This window comes from Dromaius novaehollandiae, chromosome 1 (assembly GCF_036370855.1).
Source record: "Dromaius novaehollandiae isolate bDroNov1 chromosome 1, bDroNov1.hap1, whole genome shotgun sequence".
Classification (NCBI taxonomy): Eukaryota; Metazoa; Chordata; class Aves; order Casuariiformes; family Dromaiidae; genus Dromaius; species Dromaius novaehollandiae.
The window spans coordinates 38,958,005-38,973,537 of record NC_088098.1 but is presented as its reverse complement, the minus strand read 5'-3'; the positions used below and the strand labels follow the sequence as shown (position 1 = coordinate 38,973,537).

At 38.0% G+C, this 15,533-nt stretch overlaps 1 protein-coding gene across 8 annotated transcripts in view; it reads left to right on the top strand.

Moving 5' to 3' along the window:
* The window catches only part of OSBPL8 (oxysterol binding protein like 8), a 100,741-nt gene that overhangs the window by 27,446 nt on the left and 57,762 nt on the right, over positions 1-15,533 (top strand). For 3 of the 8 annotated variants that reach the window (XM_064509305.1, XM_064509291.1, XM_064509298.1), the window contains 3 exons: positions 2,784-2,890; positions 10,404-10,536; positions 12,428-12,464. In XM_064509305.1, coding sequence (XP_064365375.1) covers positions 2,868-2,890; positions 10,404-10,536; positions 12,428-12,464 — 193 coding nt within the window. In that variant the 5' untranslated portion in view covers positions 2,784-2,867. Of the gene's footprint in view, positions 1-2,777; positions 2,891-10,403; positions 10,537-12,427; positions 12,465-15,533 lie in introns of those variants that run through there. The other 5 variants (XM_064509287.1, XM_064509280.1, XM_064509309.1 and 2 more) reach the window with 3 other exon arrangements.

Below are 15,533 nucleotides of genomic sequence, written 5' to 3'. Positions count from 1 at the left end.
TTGACTGGAAAGTTATTTCAAAGGCTTGGTGCTGTGATGGATAGAAGCATTCTATAACTTTTCAGAATAAACTTATTCTTGAGAAGTTAATGCTTATTCACATTAGAAATAAGTTAATTGCTTATTTACATACTGCTTTTTTGCAACACACTTTTAGTAGAAGATCCCTTTCCCCTCCTTCATATTGACTTTGGCATATTTCAGAAACAATATTGTTCACTTCTGGCCTTCACTTTGCCAAGACAAATAAGCCAGACTTGCTGCCCATGTTAAGTGATGTGGGGCAATATAGACCTTACCCCTTCTGCACCTGCTTTACCCTGTGTAAATGTTTAAACATGGGTAGGTAGAATTTTCCCCCTCCGTCTTTTCTGTCGTGTGCTGGAAACAGTTGGATTTAGTTTCCTGGGAAGCAGGAAAGGGAGTGACAGCTGGGGAGGACACACAAGGAACCTGTCAATGTTATTACTCTTGAGGCTGAAATGAGGAAGGACGCAGCTGCTGTGGTTATGTAAACAAAAGGAGGACTGAAATACACCAGGAGTGTTGACAATGAAAGCTGGGTTAAAAATGTCTGTTAAAAATAAAATGTGTTTACAGTTTTTTGTTTTGTTTTTGTTTTGTTTTTTTAGGGTGAATGTTCCTGTGGCAGGAAAGATCTGTTTATTTGGATAACAGAGTATGGTGGCAGGTTCTCGTCACTAGAAAGGCTGGCTAGCTGCTTTAAATATCAGTGTATACATCTGGTTGCAATGTTGCTCATTTTTTTTATCCCATTTAACAGTGCTTAATGTTTCTGTAATTCAAATGTGCGTGCGGCCAGCCTGGTGTTGCTGAGTAGCCCGCTAATGATAGGACATGAAACAGCAGGGAGGGGGGATGAAACAACCTCCAGGAGACATTTGGGGGGGGGGGGAAGCAAACATTTAATGAAATTCTGTCTTGCTGATCTGAATTCCCTGTGTACCATGTGGAAGGCACAACTTGGGAGTGCAGGCCACTTCTGGAAGCTTATAAAGAATTCCTTTTTCTGTGGTGGTGTTGTCTTTCATTGTAGTAATTTGGATTAGTAATTTCTAATAATCTCCCTCAGAATATGTACTGTTTGTAGTCGAAATGAAAACGTTTAGCCACGTATTTCCCAGTTACGTGCCATCTCAGTGCTTACTCAGGAACTTGAGTAAGATCTTCTTTGCTTCTTTGAACTGAGCCATAGGGAACAATAAAATTTGCAATTCCTTAAGCATTACATCATCCAGTGTCTTTTTGTTCTTAATGTTTTTCATTAACATTTTTTCTTCTTGTGTTTTAGTGATGTGTGTTATGGTAATTTGCAAAGGTTCTATATGCTCTTCCCGTGGGAATTTTAATTCTAATGTGTTTCAGATAATATGAGAACAGAAAAGGTGATAATTAAAAGTATAAAACAGTTGAACAAAAGCTGGCTCCTTATAGTGAGATGTGTTTTCACACATGCAGGTTTCCTCAGGCAGGCTCTGAATGGCATGACCTTGCTGGGGTGTGTTCTCCTCCTCTCCTTTCCTCTCTCCTTCCCCCCATCCTCCTGCAGGTGACTCCCCGGGAGGGCTTCGCTGCCTCCTGCCTTCTCCCCAGGGCTTTCCCCACCGTCTGCGCCCAGCAGCGGTGCAGCTGCCTCTGGGTGTACCTTTACCTTGAGCTGGAGCCCTACGTTTCATGCATGCTTGAAGCAGAAATAAGCTAACACTGTAACAAAAGCTAGCGCAGCTCCCCCATTCCTCCCCCCACTTTTGAAAATAAAAAATCCAAGAGTCTTTGGGCTGAATCTCTGCCCCTTTGGGCAAGACAGTGTTTTTCCCCTGCAGGTTCCTGGCTTTTCCCATTTTGCATAGGCCTGTTTATAGCCCTAGTTTTTGCTCGCATCTTCTGCTGGCTGGAGCCTGGGAGAGAGGGGTAGAGCAGAGGGCCGTCGCTGGGCAATCTCTGCGGTCTTCCTGCTGTGATCTGCTTCCATCTGCCCAATGCGCTGAACGAATGGCGAAGGAACGTGTCATCTCCCCCCCTCCCGAGTTTTATTTGATTCCAGAGCAATTTCTTGTCTCTCTGGTGCCTTCAAGCGTGGGGTGAATACTAAAGATTATTGCAGCTTTTGTTCCCTATCAAAAAAGCAGGTAGGAAATGTCCAGAGAATGAGGTGGTGTTTCCTAGCTTCTGGTGCTGTGACAGGGAGGTGAATACCCAAATCTCCCACAGGTGGTGCTGTTTAACACGAATGACTTAACTTCTGTGATTTAGTCACACTTTCTCTTACAAAACTATTTCTGAGATTATATTGAGAAATTCTAAATTAACAGATTAGGGGTGTTCTAGAATAGCTTTTATATGCAGAGCCGGCGTGTGTGTGTTGGGTGGCAGTGGTGTGCTGCTGAGGAGGTCTGCAACCAAGAGGAAATACAGGGGGAAAATTGGGGGCTTTTTTTCATTGTTCTGTTTTTTCAGCATAACCATTCCTCATTTGAGGCAAATATGTGGCTAAAAGTAGAAGCTCCTTAGCGGCGGTGTGTGTGGAATAACTTTTGTTTTGGTTGTTTTATTTGAAACTGTCCTTTCCATTCCTAATAGGTTGATTTTCATGGGTAATGTGTGTTTTGCAAGGAACCATGATACAGACAGTGTACGATAGACAACTGCTTACCCTCTTAAGAAGTAGGAGGGATAGGCCTCTTTAACTGATTCCAGCCACTGAAAGTCACTTTTCTTTTTTCTCTCTCTTTTTTCTTCTTTTTCTTTTCTTTTCTCTCCAGGATATATTGGCTTGCAGGATGGAAGAACTGTAACTGAAGAAGAGACAGAGACAAGCTCTTTCAGCATGGAGACTGTTTTGGTTGATGGAGAACTTGATAGAAATTCAGTGAGTAATTTAAATATGGCTTTATATATTCAAGTGAAAGTAAAGATACTTGTGCGGGGAAAGGGTTAAACACCTTGAATTGGTTCTGGTTTTCTTTGAATTGACCTTTTTCTGGTAAGTGCATTTGGAACGTTATGTAGCATAATTTGCTGAATTCTGATGGAAAGAAGGCTGGATGTCAGGATACCTTTGTTTCCTGGGTTTTGTACTTGGTGTCTCTGAGTCCCAAACGAGGAAGGTATTCCTGTCAGTTTTACTAATCAGCACTCTACTAATTGCTAGCTATGGAAAAATAAGAAAAGGCAGGAGGAGTGGTAACTTACTTTCAGGATCACTTTAAATGTAACAATTAATAATCTGTGTAATTATAAACTGTCTGAAGTAGTGAAAATACCACTTTCTTTTTTTCAAATTGCACTTTAAAAAAAAAAATAATAAAAAAAAAGTCCCTGGGTGTTGTGACACTTCATCATCATTCTAACGTTGAAGTTAATTAAGAACTTATTTTTGTGAGTTGTGTTATATGGAAGCACTCATAACTGATGTGGGAAATTATTTTTTTTTCTTTTTCCAAAGCTTCTTTCTTATACAAGCACTTACTTCAAAAATGCAAAATATTTTTTTTCTGTAATTGAAGTGAAGGTCAGGTTTAATGCTTCATTAGTGACAAACTATTTGTGATAGCTTCATGTAGTAGTTGAACTATACCTTTGGTAAGATTAAAAGCAGTCATTAGGCACTTGTGGTGTGAATTTGGAGACAAGCTGCATTGCAGTGTGCTAAGAAAACTCTTGGACTTTTTTGTAGTAAAGTTCATTGATTTGTTACAGCACAAATATGTCTAATGCCATGTGCAAAGTACTAGGAGTCTACTGTGTAAAAACATACTTTATTTTAAAAATTCAGTTGCTGTGCTCATTAGTTTATAAATAAAAAAAAAAATTACCTGTTCACAAGAAACTTAAAGGTAATTTGAAATTTGCTGTTTTTGTCTTTTTTTGACATGCCTTCACAATAACATGATTTTAAGAGGCTGTCTTTAAATGGGGGTCTATACATTATTGAGTCTGTTTTAGAAGAATGCAAAGTGTAAGGATAGATTTACATTTTATCATACGTGCATGGGCACCTGGGGTATCTTCTCAGAATTAATTTTTTTAAATGCTGGTATAGTGTGACTGGCTACTCTGAGCACTTCTTATCAGTATATCCTTTAGTTTGGGTAATTGCATGTCTTAATTGCAGATATAACGTAGAGCTGTTTTACACTACAGCTGTTAAGGTATTTTTGGATGTTTATCTGGAATATCTAATTTACTTGGTCTGCTTTACACAATAGATAATATTGAAACTGAAATATTCAAAAATAAGCATGTCTAATTTGAAAAAAGATGGGGCCTAATAACTTTCAAAATCCTGAGTGCATGGAAATCCTGACACTTTCTGGAGTTCTAAATAATTTTTCGAAGGATCGTGCTTGTGTTCAAATGGAGACTAGGATGGATTTAACCCACTTCTTTTTATTCAAAGACATTGGATTTGCTGATTACACCTTAGAGTTGAAGATTTGGAACATAAAGGATCACTGTTGGATATCACTGCCTGAACCTTTAATGCAACAATCTGTTTTTTAACTGTTTTTTCCTTAATTTTGTTTCTTTTGCTCTAATTCTGTACACTGTGATTTATGTTCTTGAACTGTTGCAAAGAAACCCTGACTCTTATTTACAGCCACAGCACCTGCGTTTCCTCAAAGTGGAAACAGCATTCTTCTTCAAAGCAGATGTGGATTATCTCAATACCCTAAACAGTTATATTCAGTAGTTGATTTAGTGCCTGCTTGTTTGTTTGCCTGAAGCTTGGGTAGATTCTTGTTTCCTTCACTTCAATATCTGTGGGTGACCTATAGCTTAGGTTACACAGGGGGTCTACTGCAAAACTAATAATTAATTGCAGACCTCCAGAGTTCAGCCTAGTACCTTGTGATCAAAATTGTCCTTTCTCCTTTTACTGTTTTCTTCTGTTTCATTCTACTAAAGCTTTGTATTGCTGTTGCAATTACATTGCAGTCTGATGGGGTAAATCATATTCTGATACTTGGTGGCATATCTTCATTTTTAAAAGCACATTTTGGGCACTCGAATTTTATATTATTTACAACACTTTTACTGTGGCATGAAAAAAATCAAGTGTTCTGAACTTCTTTTCTGAAGTTAACTCTTTCGGTAAGCTGAGGTAGTTGTTTTAATAGCCACTATTGAACATAGACGAGTTTGTCTAATTCAATACCTTTCTGTATACTATATGCTAATATTAAAATATAATATAAAATGGGGCTGGTGTTAATGAACAGGATTATTTGAGGCAACTGTCTGTGACAGCAAGGATTGGATTTGCTAGGATAAGAGGTCCATTCCTTCTCTGACTCCTATGAAACCTGAAATCGTGATGACTGCAAGTCTCGACCTCTTTATAGCTGGAGCAGTTCCTCTTCCTGCCCTCACCTCTTCTTTCCCCTTTTCTCCAAATCATGACTGTTGATGTGTAAAATGCTCAACTTTTGCACCTCCGTTACAGCCACATTAATAAAACAATCTGTAGCAGAGCTACTGTATCAGGAAAAAAAAAAAGGTTCCAAAATTTTGTCATGTGAAATATTCTGTTTGACCTGTAGTGAATATATTTGGTTTCTGCTGCTCATTGAAAAAGCCATCAGAAATTTAGATGCACAAAGCTGCTAAAGGAGAGGTAGTGGGGCAGATTTGAAGATACAAGGGCCTATGATTTCATTCTTATTGCTGTATGAGAGACTCCGAATCCATTTTTTTCACCAGGAGACTGTAGCATGCTCTAGGATCTGGCAGACTCATTCTTTCTTAGTGGCCATGTTTTAACATGCGAAAATTTTCCCTGGAGCAGGAACTAGACCCCACTTGCCCTACCTGCCAGCAGTAGGTAAACACCAGGCTGTGAAGTGGTTTATGCTCTCTGGTTTCACTCACGCAGCAGGAAGGTTTTGGGTTTGCAGCTGTGTAGTCTTTCAGCTAGGGTGTACCTTTGGCAGGTAGAAAGGCTGGCTCAAATCCCCTTAGCCAGATGAGAGTTGCTAGCCTTTGGCTAGAAAGTGGGACCTTACACTATTATCTTATACTACTAGGAGAATGTGGCCCTGAAAAAAGTAGCTTCTAGCTCCTTTTGAAATTATTGGGCAAGTTTGACTCAAATTCTTGAAGGAACCAAATACTTGATTTGCCAGTGAGTGACAATGAAATTTCAGTTGCCATGTTAGTGATGTATTTTTTTGTACCCCGTTTTCCTCCTTTTTCTCATTTCAACTGTTTTTTCCTTTCTCTCCTTCCCGCTTCGCAGCCCATCCCAGTTGGGTCTTGCTCCTGTGCACTCTTGGTTCGCCTGCCTGCAAGTATTGCACTCTTCCAGCTGTCCTCCTCCTTTCCTTTGCCCGCCAGAGGCACCTTTCCACTGCTTGCCCTCTTTCTTCACACTCCTGATTCTTCTGTGCTGTTACTTTCAAAGCATATAAAGGGTGAAGTTGGATATATCTTAACATGCACTTTATTTTACTTAATGACAGTAATTCTGAAATGAAGACTAAAACGGCCAGGCCAGACTTAATTTTTTCATTTGCAGCAAATTTCTATTGCCTCAGCTTTCTTGATGGTGGTCAGACCTGAGGGAGTGTAAGTGACTTGGTGACTTCTTTTCCATGGTGCTTTACAGAACTGCTGTGAACATGGGTGGAGCACAGGGCAGATGGGAACCACAGGAGCGTTAAATATCCTAAACTGATTAAAAGGTTTTTAATAGTAAGATTGGCAGGGGGAGGGAGTCAGGATGTGTTCTGAATGAGCAAGTTATGAAAGAAATATCAGCCAGGCCTGTGCCAGGCTGATTGTTAAGGAACTTAAACTTGCAGTTCATAATTTAAACTGGGCTTCAGTTTCTATGCCTTCCCACCCCACCCCCTCCCACCGTGTGCCTTTCTTCCTTGGTAGATGGATGTTGCTGTCTCTGTTCCTCTGTTGTTGCTTTGGGCAAAGAAATAACTTTTATTTACACACACATCTTAAAACTCCTTTCCTAAATGTCTTCAGTTAGACAGGAAAGGAACTAGTATGAATGACCTGACAGACCTCTGTCTCTGGTTTTGGTGTTTGGGAGTTCTTTCTATTTCTTTTTTTTCTTTTTTCTTTTCTCCCAACTGTCTTGTCACAATAGTGATATTTTTTCACCTTATGGTAGGATTGCATGTCTTCTGAGTTTAATCCTTTGTTGTTCAGAGGTCAATGTGATCCTTGACTCAAAATGCATACTTCGTAGGTTGATGGATGGTACAGACTGAGTGAATGAAGGAATGAGGATTAGAAGAAGAATTACTTGTATGTGGAAAAATCAGGCAGGTGGGAGTAGATAGTGATATCAGAAAGGTAATTGAAAAAGCAATGTTTGAGGTGGAGTTGGAGTAAAGTTAAATTTTGTTAGCAGATGTGAAGAAAAAGGATGTTTGGGACCTACTGTGGTTCAAGAAAGACCACGATACTAGAAGTAAAGATGTTAAATGAGAAGGGTTAGAGGCCTGAAGATGCAAGAAACAGGTGGTAATAGCTTCAGAAGCATTAGTTAAAGGCTAGATGTGAACAGAAGCTTATAGGAAGACTGTAGGAAGACGTAGCAGAACAGAGACAGATTGGTGTAAGTTTGGGTATTTCAGGAGAAGTAAAAAGCTTGAGGAACAGTCTAAAAAGCTGAATGTAAATGAAGTGCAGGAAGATAAAATACGAGAGGTTTGGAAAAGTAACATAACTTTAAATGTAACTGTATAATTGAAAACACTGACAAAGTTAAAGCACAGGCTAGTCCTTGTAGGCTATACATACTTTCCTTTGGGTATTGACAGTTTTCGCCTTTTAATATATAAATACACGGCTTGTGTACGTCAGAGATTTAAGATGAAAGAGAATGGTTCATTTTTCAGAAACAGCTGTTCGTTGTTCTAATATTTAAGGCAGAAAGTTGACTGAGAACATGGACACGTAATTCAGGGTTTGCACTTCACGTGGGCTCATGATGAGGGTGGATTTTCTACATTAACAATAAAGTGCAGTGAAGGGTACATGTAGATATCCTTAGTTGTTTCAGAACTGATACTGGAAGTCCAATAGGATAAAGTACTGTATATATAATTTTCTATGGATTTGTAGCACATCAGTAAATGCATAGAAGCTCTTTTTGCTTTCCCTGATCCTCCCCTTGGACTGTGCAGAAAACTGAAAGATTGAATAGAACCAGCACAAACTCGGATGAAAGTGAGCATCTTATGTTGTGCTTTCTGTATACATGTTATACTTGAACCTATCAAGCAAATTAAGTCAGCAGTAAATTCTTGTCCTGGAACCTTTACAGGAAGAACTTGACTTGGAACAAAACAATTTGCTGCATCTAAAACTATCTAATGTACTACGTCTGAAATGTGAAATATATACCTTTATGAAGTATTTTGTTCCTAAGTTAGAATTTTTAAATTAATCTCAGATCAAATTTATCCTTAGGTCCTATGAGATTTTTCAGTATTTCAGATTTTTAGCTGCAGTCATTTGATTTTTTTAGAGTTATTTTTAGCATTCTGATTAAAATTCATAAAATACGAGTTGTAAACATGAATAAAAACACTGATCAACATTTTTCTACAAAGTTTAAGCGTTTTTGAGGGTTTCTAGGAAGTGCCTGAAAAAGCTGTTCTTGAAGATGTCACTTCTCTAATGTTTTTTTTTGTCTTCTGCGTAAAAGAAAAATGGAGGAGGAAGAGGAGGTCACAGAACATTGTTTTTTGGGCTTCTCTTTCCAGAGTCTAGTCTAGAAAGAAGTTTTATATGAAATGCTGGACTGACTTAATTCAGGTTGATTTTTACTGTATCTGTAGACAAATGTTACCACAGCTCAGCAAACTCTTTTTTCATAGTCAGGCACTGTTAAACCAATGCGAAATACTACAGACTTTGTTTTGAGTTCCTGTTTGGAAATAGTTCTAGCCTGTTTTTCTAAAAATAGTAATAATAAAAAAATTAAACTTTGGCCCAGAGCTTGGAATGTTCCATGGGAATCAGGCACTTTTGCTTGAATATTTGGAGGAAAAAAATGTTTTTTGTTACTAAATGTTTTTTTAGAAAAATTTCTAGTAAGCTTTAACTTTTATCAAAACTTGCGTTTCATAAGTAAGTTGCCTTTGGCACAAACTTGTACAGTTAGTCCTTGTTTTCTGAATACATGAGAAGACATAGAAGTATACCTTTTTCCTTAAAGCATAGAATCTGCATCTTTTTTACTGGTCAGGTTTGCAGGCAGGTTTAGTGATCCAGAATTTAGGAGTGTTATGATTGATCTTAAACTCATTTAGGCATATTAGAGACTACTTTCAGAAAAAGACTGCCTTCAGCAGGCTAAAAACTCTGACTTGGCTTTAAAATATGTATTTTAAGTCTATTAACAATTTAACTATAGGTTTAGGTTGTAAATCTAGTATGGATTTTTAACAAATTTATCTTCTATATGGTGAGGTTGAGTGTGTTTCTGCTTTTACGCTAATCTAACAGCAAAAATGATTTTGTTTTATAGGACAAGTTGGCAGATGTAATTTTAGGTTTAATGGCGTTTATTATAAGCTTTGCCTCTGAGAAATGAGTGTCTAAAAATAGGACTTTTCTGAAGCAGAGAGCATGCAGTCAGAATTATGGCTGCTGTCTCTAGTGATGGTCTATTTTGTTGTTTTTAATCCTTACAATCCTGCATATCTAAAGCTTAATGGGGAAGAGCGCATATTTTAGTGTATTTTGGTAGCAACGTTTTAACTAAGTATGCCTTGGCAGGAGCTGACTAAATAACATAGTGCTGGGAATGTCCCTTGTCAGAATCTAGTCTAGAGAGAAAAGTTTTATATGAAACGCTGAACTGATTTATGCTGAACTTCTCATTCTGTAATGAAAGTTTGTGTCAAAGTAAGTAAATGTGGAAATAAGTGTAGGTTGTGTCTCTGATAGTGAACTAAATATATACTTTTTTTAATTTTGGAGATAAATAATAATGCCCTGAGGGCATTCTTTTCTTAGAAAACATTGAAGTAATGCAAACTATCATTTTTTGTTCCCTGAATTTCTGAATCCCTAATCTGCAGTGATATGAACTGCAGATGGTACGGGGTGCGAAAGGGTGTTGAAAAGTAAAGAGGTCTCTGTGGCTGAAATAATCTAATTTCAGTATCTTAATGTCTCACATCATATTTAGAAATATATGATTCTGCTGGTTTTAGGCGGATTCACAGGATCAGGCAGTAATACTGAAGAGTGAGGGCCGATCAGCCAGGACTGCAGTTTGCTGTCTAAACGGAGGGTTTGCTGGAGACGATGGGGACAGTCAGGCAGGCTTGTGTTTCAGCTCTGGCACAGGAGCTGTTTGTACCGGTTCACAGGACTAACCATGCAGTGCTAAAATATTTACACAGAAGTCGCTGTGTGGTCTCGGGTGACCAGTTGCCCCGTGCTGGGGTGTCATGTTGTACCTCGGACAGGACAGCTCCGGAGGCAGGCAGTGAGACACGACCTGCTGCTGGGCTTTTCCCTCTGTGTCTTCACTGTGTGAGTATGAACATGCTGGCTGAGTATTGGGAGCTTTTTTCCCCTGTATATCTGCTAATGATATTGTTTCCCAGTTTTTTGCTCTGGCTTTCCAACTTCTCGTGTGAAATAAAGCAGACCAGCGAGTCCTCGCGCTCAGCGCTCCGGCCAGTTGTTGGATCTCTGCGCTATTCCTGCAGCCTCTTTCTCCTTGCTCTCCTTGGTCAGGATACTCTTGAATCTTAAAAGCAGCATAGAGTAATATAGGTCCAATTCAAATATATTTGGCTTCCTTGTGTGCGGTATGTTAGCACTGTATATTCAAAGAGACTTTACCTTAAACTGTTGAATTCTTGAATGCATCCCATGTCCTAGTGTCTAAACCCGTCCAGTAAGTTCGTGGGTTGCTTCAGTAATATTTCCCTATTCCACCTAAAATTTGTGGCAGGGGTAGAAGATTGTTTACCAAAAGTGCTTGAACATATTTTATAATTTATTCCAGTTTCTCCTATTTACTCAAGTCCTCTTCAACAAAGTGCGAAATCCTGTGGAAAAAAAAAGGTTGCCTTATCTTTCCAATATTTTGTACTGTAATACTAGAATTTTTATTACAATACTTTGTATTTGCACATTGCAATGTCAGTTTAACACCAACGCCCCCTCCTGGCAGTTGCGAGGAGTAAAAATCCACATTTTGAGAGCAGGAATGTGATTTGACTATTCAAGATACAGGAGACTCCTGCTTGCTAAGATATTTTCCAGTTTCAGTGTTGTTTAGGCCTGGTAACATAGGGGCAAAATGAGATCCTCTTTAAAGTAGAGTAAAGATTTCTCTCTTTTATGGAAATGGAGTAGATTTTTTTTTTTTTTTTTTTTTTTTTTTTTTTTTTTAGGATGTGGAAGATACAGGGTTTTATTATCTTTGGTTATTTTTTTAAATTTATTATTTCTAAGGAGGAAGTGTATGTTCATGCTGATCAGTATGCTTTTTTTTCCTCCTTTTTGTTATTCCTGTGCCTCAAAGATACGAAGCCCTTTGAGACAGATAGGTGGATCTTACCTTACATCTGTATACTGAGAAGAGTCTTGAATCCTGATTGTGGCTTTGAGTACTAATGATTCATAAAAGATTCAACTCAAATGTCAAAAGGGATTGCAGACTATTACTGTGTAATTATTCTCCTGTAGTGCTTATAATTGAAGTGTTTCAGTGGGGGAGAAATATCTTTCTTTTATACAACTCAATTCTTTGGAGACATTTGGATACAAAATGAGTTTTTAATTTTAAAACTGCACTGCTTGTCTCTCTTCCTAAGCAATTTAAAATGCTACCCGTGGTTCTAATTGAACTAAATCCGTGGCTTCTAAGTTCATGTTTGTGTGCAAAAGCAGTTACACTTGGCTATGGCATTAGTCGGTGCTTGCACGTTAATGATCATTTAAGAATTTTTGTGTTTCCAAAACACTTGTTTAAAAGTGGAGCAGTTTCAGAAATAAATTTTCTATTATTCTTTCTGCGGAGCTTTAGTCTTCTGAAAATGTTCCAGGTAAAAATTTCTTAGAGTATGCTGTGTATCAAGCTGTACTGGCATTAAATTGCTGCCTGAGAAGTTCCCCTCAGGATTAGCAGTTGGGGCAGTTGCTGTTTACTAACCATACATGATGATGGCTTCTAATAATGGCTTCTTTATAAGCATATTTGTCAGTTTTGTTGCTTCAACTTTGATTTCTCAAATGCTAAGTCTCTGAGGTCTTGCCTTCAGTGTTGAGGTGCACGTTGTATTTTAGTTATGAACTAACACTGTTTTCATTGTCCTTCTTTCCCGCTGCTGCTGCTTTTGTGCACTTGCTTCTTCCTGGCCTGGATTTTTTTGTTTACTGTTCTTCGCTCTTCAATTGTATGTGTGCGCAGCATCATGGTGATATCAGAGACTCTCATGGACCAGCAAGTAAGTGACTCCTCTTTCCTACAGTATGTTTGGGCTTATGTTCCTTATAGCTAACATTATCTTTTTGGGTAGACCACTGGGTGAAGTATTAGGGTTTCTTCTGTGTTCTGATTGATAAGCTGAAGTATAGTGAAAATTAATTATTGGAAAAGTATTTTACCTGGCAAACTATTCATTAGCATCTAAATATTTCTTTCACGTTTCCCTTTTTCTTTTTTTTTTTCTTACCCCTTTTAGTGGGAAATGTTTGTTTCTTGCCTCTTCCAGTCATGGTCATAAATATATCCATATCATATTGCAAATGAGTAATTTAAAATATTTATCAGTCTGAAATGGGACACTCTGCCTTTTACTATGTTTTTTGGGTGCCTGGTGTGATGAGTCTCTAATCTGAGTTGGAACATTCAAATGTTACTGTAGTACAAATAATAAAGATCTGGGAAATAATGGTTCAGAAGCAATTTTATTTTTAAGCTAGTCTGTGTATAGTGCTGTATGGTTCACTTAATTTCAGTGAACTTACATAATCAGAACTATACAGGTGCGTATACCATAATACCCAAATAAGGATAGTCTGTGGTGCGATGATGGGGAAAACTTCTTTTTATGTATGTGCATGAAATCAAGGATCCCTTAGTGCTATTGGTTCTTGTGCTATAGTGTGGTCATATGACTGGCAGAATAGCTTAGCCTCAGGTTGAGAAGAGTTTGCATATGTGGGGAAGGGGAAAGGGCAGGCACAAATTTGTTTTTGGGCTGTGCAGAAGCTGTGGTCTTAACAGTCCTTGTGGGCTCTCCACTTAGCCTACGTGCACTTGCTGGAGGTTTAATTTTCTAAAGGGCATCTTTCAGTGAGGCATACTTTTAATGTTAAAAATCATAAAGAAAAGCTAGTTAACACATTCTTAACTACCCTTCTGGTTTTCTCACTGGAATTGCCATACTGACATTATCTCTTTCAGATTAATACAGGCATCTCCTTTCTGTTACAGTAGCTATAGAGGACAAACTTGTTTCACCCATTTTTTTTAATGCTGTTTTTGTGAATATATCGCCAGGCTGCTGTTGGCCTCTTCTGTGAGTTGGTGGTACAGTTAATGGCATTAACTGTAATCCAGATTCACTTTCTGCTTGTGAGCAATAGATAGGAGGTACAGAAAGTCTGCACAGGCTTTGATTGCAAAAAAAGTTCACTTTTTTTACAGTAGACAGCTATGCAATATAAATATTCAGTCTGAAAAACTGATATTTACTAGCGTGCACCCATATGTGCCCACAAACACAGTTCCTGAAACCTCTTTTTTTGCTCACGTCCTGAAGTTGTTTTTCAAGTTTTTTGATGAAAGCTAAAGCTACTGGGAGATGTCTGAAAACAGAGCTTTTAAAAGCTAACTGGAAGGAAGAAAAAAATGGCAAATAATACTTCAATTTACCAACTTCTAGTTTTTCTGTTTTTTATCAAATAGAGCCGATACTGCTGATCATAGACATTCAAAAATAATACAAAATTGAATTATAATAAACCTATTCTTAATTCTGATGTCCTTGTACTATTTTCAAGAGCATAGGCTCTTTGACTTTCTCATTATGGATATAAAAGAATTGGGAATTTGCCATTTCAGATTTTTTTCCATAGCTTCCTCTGACATAATAAATTGGCAGTGAAGACTCCAATTTGTGTTCCTTCTGACGCATGAATCTTACTGACAAACTAAATTAGTAATTTGATGGCCAAAATAAGGGAATTGAACAAAGTATATATTACCAACTCTAATAGTTCTGTTGATATTGAAATATGCCTTACAAAGATTCACAGAGAGGCTTTGATGTTATAATACTTCATGTTCCCTCTCCAGAATAACCCACTGCTCATTTTCAAGGAGATGGATGATATGGCTATAAACCCATTCAGGTAAAGAAAGGGATGAACTGAGGTCTTCTGCATTTTGGATGAGTGCTCCAAAGCCTGAGCCAAAGGCTTAAAATAAAGCACCATTTTGTTGGAGAGGTTTGAAAGAAAGGAATGGTTAAAAATGCCATTGTAGTTCTTATTTTTTGGATACATTGAGTGTATGTCTACCAAATCCGTCTCTTAAGTTGCAAAGATGGCGTACGAAGCCTGGGAAGAATTAGGTGTGAGAAGTTTCCCAGGAACCTAAGAAGTTTATTTTTGGATATGTATGTCACAGAGATCTACTGATCTGATCAAGCAGCTGAGAACTGACTCATTATGAAGTGTGAGTGCTTTGAAGATCAGTCAGAAACTGAGTAATGTTTTTTGAAGCTTACAGCTTTTATTTTGTGTGGCAAGATCTCACTACAAGTACCTATGGACACCTGAGTCTGAAACTAAATTTCAGTTTGGTATTTTGGGCAAATGAGAAGTAAAATGTGTTTGACTAGGATCCTCATTTAGTCATTGATGCGACTTTTATTTTACAAATAAGCAAGGCCAGAAGAGTAAATGACCATTGCTCACTTTCAGTATGACTGCTGGCTTTTTTTTGTTGAATATACTGAAATTCAAGGGTAAAATCATTCCTTGTTAATGAGTTTGAAAGTAGATATGAGACCATTGAACATTGTCAGTGAATGGATGATTTGAGTATGTACTACAAATTTATAGAGAGTTCACAAAATCAGCAGCCAAGGAGCCTCTCCAAATTGTTGTATTATCAATACATAATTATTAAACCTACTGTCTGGAAAAGATCCTCTTCCAAGTGGTGGGTATTTGATTTAATGGCATCTTGAAAACTCAGGTTTATTAACTCAGATTTATTGTAGTATAATTCCCCCCCCCCCCCTTCCAAATAATTGTTCCTTTAGCATTGAAATTGCTTTCTTTGTTTCTGGCCATTGGACTTTTGAGGTTCCAGAGCTCCTACTGTCAGATGCTTAAGGCAAATCTGTACAGAGAGGTCCAACCACTGAAGGTCCTGCTGATTTACAGTTCTAATTACACAAGCACATATAAAAGACCATTAGTTTTTTGCAGAGAGAAGATGCAAGTTAGTTAGTAATGTTGTTCACTGCCCTCTGCCCAAACTAACAGCGGTATGATGTGTC